Below are 6000 nucleotides of genomic sequence, written 5' to 3'. Positions count from 1 at the left end.
GAGGGGAAGAGAGAGATAGAAAGAAAGAAGGGGGGGTGTAGGGTGGAGAAGCAAATGGGCGCTTCTCCTCTGTGCCCTGGCCCAGAATCAAACTTGGGACATCCACATGCTGGACTGAAGCTCTACCACTGAGCCAACCAGCCAAAGCCTTATATTTCTTAATTTTACTTTAAAATTAAGATATTAGTATAGTAATTGAGAGGGGTTTATGTATATGTGTGTGTGTGTATAAATATAATTACATTTATGCCTCTCACCAAGGAAGAAGTATATCTAGTACCAATTTTGAAGTTAAAGCTAACCTAAGGTAGGGATATATATGTGACTAATGAATGGAATAGTTAAAATACCTGAATATCCTTTTCCTACCATCAATATTACATGTTAGTGTTTAAAATAAAGTTGACTGATAGCTCTTTTCTTGATCAAATTATACACATCATATTGAAATGAATATACTTAGACTTGAAAGAATCAGAATGAGTTTGCAAAATCTGGTTTAATTCAGTTCTGTGGAGAGAAAGGGAACACATTGTGAAAATACATATGCACAGCAACCTAATCAATGCTAGACAAACAATGTATTAGTTTACAATACAATAGGATAACCACAAATTTGACGGCTCAGATTGAGTCCATCTACGGTAAATACAATTTTATATTTGGCTCAAGTGGCTGTTGAATGTCAAGTGGTGCTGAGTTCCTACAAAGCACCTAATGACCCCCCAGCCTTGGCAGGACTTTCCACCACAGTCTAAGAAATCCCAGTCGTGCCTTTAACACCTTTGGCCCCTGGGAGTCCTTGCTGCCCAAATACAAGGGTGGCCAGGGATTTCCAGTGGCCGAGTGGGATTGCACAGAAAGGTCTGTTCTAAGCCAGACTCTTCATGGCTAAGGTGTGAGGAGATCAGTCCTTAAATAGTGGTCTAGCATTAACATGGTCTATCAAAGCACATTTAAAAATAGCTCCTTAGTGATTATGTACCAGCTACTAGTTATCACAATAACAGAAAAGGCAATAGGGCAGCTTCACATTTCACATGAAAGACTAGCATTAACTGGGCCTGGCTTGCCAGCTTAACTTTCACATAAATCTAGTGATTATTTTAATTTAGACCCAGAAAAAATGATTTCATACCAGTCTTTTCTTCACATAGGTTTGTGTAGCATTAAAATTGTTATGGGTTAAATACTAGGCCATAAAGGCAAAAATGTTTAACTCTCCTTTGCCAAAACAGAAACACTCCCTGTTCTGATGCCTGTCCAGTTTCCAAAAAACAAAACATACATACACCTTTGTTATTGCACATCTTTCACACAGACTTGTGTATGTATAATATATATATATATATATTTTTAAATATGCTACACATAAAAAAAAGACTATGGCACTTTACAGAATACATGTTTTAACAATCATTACACCACAGATGTTTGAAAACTTTACAAAAACCCTCACATAATTAATGTAACATTGTTGAATTAGCACACAGGTTTAAAGAATCCAAGGCAAATATTTCTGCCTTCTTGGAGTTCATTGAGAAGCCCAGCCCATTACAAAACTTTAAGCACAAATGCAAGCAAAAATAAATAAGACTTTTCTGGTAATTGTAATGGTCCAGGTATATTAGATTTTTAGATTGAGGTGATTAGGTGATTGATAGAAATTTATTAGAAAAATGGGTGTGGGTCAACAATCAAATTATTATTTTTTTAACACATTCTAACATATTCCTCATATTCAGTGGTTTTTAGTCAGCTCTGCAGTTTTCATCTAGAGGCTCTAGGCTAGCATGATTTTGGATGTTCTATTCATCCTAACCAAAGCCTGGCTGATGGACTGAAGGTTTAAAAGGCCCAACATTACTCTTACTCTTTCTCTGCTAGAGAAATAAATCTCTGCTCTGCTTACTAAGTCAGTGTTTAGGTAGTTTCTAGTGGTTTGGGGTCCGTGTGTGCATGTCTGTTTTGTTTCCTGTAGCATTCAGACTAATGAAGTAAACACTGTCAAGTGACCTTCTTCTGGCCAAGAGAGGTCACATTTTCACTTGTGGTTTCCGGGATCAGGGTGACTTGGGATACACTACCACGTTAGCCAGAGAGCATCTGGGCAGTATAGATGAGGGACTGGCTCAAAGAATCCTCCAGGTTTATGACAGCTTGTCTATAAGGAGAGCGAGGGTATAAATTAATGTTAGAAACGGGGTTCTCTATCTTTTACAGAATAAAAAAGTAGGGTGAATCTTCTGATGATACATTTAAGAAAAATTTGTGTTTTTATCAAGATTTGCCTGCTGAAGCATATTGTTTTTAAATGAAATATACTGTCAGGGTTTGAAAGGTCGTTCCTGTGGTGGCACTGGGACTTGGCTAGTACAGTAATGCTCCATCAGGCACAGCAGCCCAAACCTGCATCTGTGTGGTGTCATGGAGAGAGCAGTCATGTTTCCTGAGCCCTTACCTCTGGCTGCTATGAGGATATTTCTCTCTTTTCAAAGAAAGTCATAGGATTGACATTTTGCTTATTCTGAACTTTGGACAAAGAATGGTGAACTCGTTAAGGGCTGTTTCATACCCCTAACCCTCTTGCTCTTAGCTTTTAATCTATAGGAAAAGATGGTTTCTGGGTCAGGCCAAAGGCCAGAATGGAGTAAAACTCGAGCTGTTCCATTCCATCGCAACATGAAGCAGTTAGTTTTTGTATACCCTGCAAGATTTTAGACTTACACAGCTTTAAGAGATCCACTTTGGGCAAGGCTGTAAAATCTGAATCTTGGTTCTATGTCTGGTGGCCCTTAGTATACAATACCTTGCCCAAACATGGTGTGCAATTACTTGTTCAATTTTCAAAATGAAACAAGCCCTCAAGCGAGCAGATTCATAAAACCAGAGAGATCTAATACTTCTAGAAATCCTGCAGGTCCATTTCACTCGCTGAAGTTGCTATGGAGTGTTTCTGTATCAGTCTGCAGTTCTGGCCTTGGGGTAATACAAGACCGGGCTCTTTCTGGCCACTTTGATCATTCCAAAGTAAATCTGAGGTGATGGCTAATACTATTTTCTTGAATCAATGCTACCAGTAATTTATAGAGACTAGATTGAAAGCACTCGGACCCTTTTTAACAGGGGTAGTTGGTTCTTTTTGTAAACAAGTATAGGCAGGTGCTATGAATTTGGTCTAGCTCTTTTTTTTTGTATTAACTTTTACTCTACTTTCCTGGGAATGAAGCCTTTGATGCAGCTCACCATTTGCAGCAATTTAATGTTATTTCAGTCTGCTTTCAGATGGACACCAGCAACGAGAAAGACTTAAGTCCCATGACTAACTCCATTTTTTTAACGCACAGAATGGCATTTTGCTGCTGTTGGGGTTGGAAGTATAGCTGACCACAGCATGGTTAGCAGAGAGTGGGGAAGGTCTCTCCGCAGTGCTGAGGTCCGGCAAGCCCTCCCAGGGAGCATCGGAATGAGCCACGGCTGGCTTGGAGGCCGCTGTCCCTGGAACGAGGACACAGTGAGGTTTCCTGTGCAGTCAGTGCGGCCCCAGCCCTAGGAGGAAAGCATGTGCTCTCTGCTGGAGGAGGAGCCTGGGCCAGGACTGCTGCTCCACTGGCTCTGGGAAGTGGAATTCATTCGTCTCCACTAGCAGGATTTTGTATTTTTATTCTCTTGATCTTATATGTCTGTATGTTTTTTTGATCTTAGAGTGACAGCTCAGTTGGTTCACCTGACCCTGAAATTCAGCCTCAAATAAGTTCCACACAGGCTTCTACACTGTCCCTTGCCTCCTATGGTGAGCTAAGCAAGAGATTGTCGTACTTACGTTGTCTTGCTATGCCCTTTAGCATATCCTGTCCCCAGTAAGTGTCTAGTCTGCACTGTAGTCTCCCACTGAGACAACTTGAAAGAACTAGGGGCAAACAAAAACCCCAGACCTCATTCTGAGGCAGAGATGCTCGCAGGCCTGTAGCATCTGCCAGCGGCCTCCAAGCCAGTGGCAGAAACACGTCTCAGAACAACCAGTAGATCTGGCCAAGTCTCTTCTGTTCCCAGGGAAATGCCGCTTTAACGGTTTAGACTATTATCCTTCATTGAGCCTGGGGGCAGGGGGATGCAGTCTGACAGTACTCGTCATGTCTGGCTTTTGTCATTTGCACTGTCGCCCTCACGTGTAGCCAGTCACTCTGCTTTGCTATGTGTGGCCTCTCATTGGTCCTGGTGAGGCTCAGGGCTGTGGAAGGTGGCTGTGGTAGGTAAAGGCTAGTTCTTCACTTGACTCAAAACGACGGAGCCAGGGTGAATTATTTTATAAGGAACAGAATGGCATTAATGTCTCTTCCAAATTAAAGGAGGCAGATGAGGTTTTTCCCCTCTTCAATTTCTTCCTGCACTTTGTCACTGGATGTCGCAGTTTCTGCTTGTGCGGAGAAGACGGCACAGATGAAGGTGAGGACTGTCCCCCCGACGGCAGTGTAAAAGGCCCAGCCCAAGGAGCAGTCTCCGGGTCTGTAGGCTGACGCGTAGTGTCCGCAGTAGGCAGTGGCCTTCTGGCAGCCCCAGCCAGCAGGGTAGAGTATCAGACCGAGGATAAGGAACAGGCCTGTGGGGCAGAAAGAAGAGAGGTGAAGACCCCCACGGCTCCACATGTAGGCTGAGTGTACAGATTTGTTGTCATTGTTACTTGATTTGCCTCCTTTGGGCTGTGGCATCCTTTCTGCAATAGCTAAGTGTCAGGGACTGTTTTGTACAACTAATCTGACCTGGTCAAGAACCATCATCATTTTATTAGAACTGTTTTTAGCCTCTTTTGTACATGTTTGGGCACCCACTAATAATTTCTCTTCTAGAAAAGCAAATGAACTTGTTACTATTTCTTCTTGAGGGGCTCTTACTGAGGTGAGCATTTCCCTTCTGGTCTAAGGCAGAGGTCAACAAACTAAGACCAAGTAAGTGTGGCCTTGTTTTTGTACATAAAGTTTGACTGGAACACAGCTATGCGCATGCATTTATGGATTGCCTGTGGCTGCTTTTGTGCTGAACAGCAGAGTGAGCAGTTGCATAGCAGACCCTATGGCCTGCCAAATCTGAAATATTTACTACCTGGCCATTTTCAGGAAAAGGCTACCAACCCGTGGACTAAGGGAATTCACACAGAACCATCTGATGTCACCCTGGTTAAATGCAAGACACCAGATCTTAACCTGACATCAAATGCTTTAAACAAGTCCACGAGTCTGTTTAATGGCATTCACCAACAACCAATTGTATGCATTTGACAGAATTTACATTTACACGTACATTTAGAAACAAAAAACATTTGCAAACTTAAGAATGTTTTTGTCTGAATGCTGTTAGGTGAACTCAGCCTCGAGGAGACCGCCACTCTGCGGACCATACCACCCCGCCGTAAGCCTGGTTCCACTCTGCGGACCATACCACCCCGCCGTAAGCCTGGTTTCCACTCTGCGGACCATACATGGTTCCACTCTGCGGACCATACCACCCCGCCGTAAGCCTGGTTCCACTCTGCGGACCATACATGGTTCCACTCTGCGGACCATACCACCCCGCCGTAAGCCTGGTTTCCACTCTGCGGACCATACATGGTTCCACTCTGCGGACCATACCACCCCACCGTAAGCCTGGTTCCACTCTGCGGACCACACCACCCCGCCGTAAGCCTGGTTTCCACTCTGCGGACCACACCACCCCGCCGTAAGCCTGGTTTCCACTCTGCGGACCACACCACCCCGCCATACTAAACGTCCGCTTTTCTAATCCTTACACTTTATTGCCACTGTGTGACTGAGTTATTTTTCCTGCCAGCCTTGTGGATTAGGCACTACTCCAGGGCCAGACTAAGGTGAGGCAAGGGAGGCCCCCGGTCTCAGGAGATGGTTCCTCGCAGGTGCTGGTGGGAACCTGAGAAGGAGCACTTCACCTGCCTCACCTTAGTCCTGGCTGCTCTAAGGATGTCTGGAACCTGAAATGACAGAGGCA

General features: G+C 43.9%; 1 protein-coding gene across 2 annotated transcripts in view; it reads right to left on the bottom strand.

Annotated features, from left to right (window-relative positions):
- Positions 1–480: 480 nt before the first annotated feature.
- Positions 481–6000, bottom strand: part of LHFPL2 (LHFPL tetraspan subfamily member 2) — a 195878-nt gene continuing 190358 nt past the window's right edge. For both annotated transcript variants that reach the window (XM_066381704.1, XM_066381703.1), the window contains one exon: positions 481–4600. In XM_066381704.1, coding sequence (XP_066237801.1) covers positions 4344–4600 — 257 coding nt within the window. In that variant the 3' untranslated portion in view covers positions 481–4343. The remainder of the gene's footprint in view (positions 4601–6000) is intronic.

Source organism: Saccopteryx leptura, chromosome 4, assembly GCF_036850995.1.
Source record: "Saccopteryx leptura isolate mSacLep1 chromosome 4, mSacLep1_pri_phased_curated, whole genome shotgun sequence".
Taxonomy (NCBI): domain Eukaryota; kingdom Metazoa; phylum Chordata; class Mammalia; order Chiroptera; family Emballonuridae; genus Saccopteryx; species Saccopteryx leptura.
Note: the sequence above shows the minus strand (reverse complement) of the source record. Positions and strands in the feature narration are given on the sequence as shown.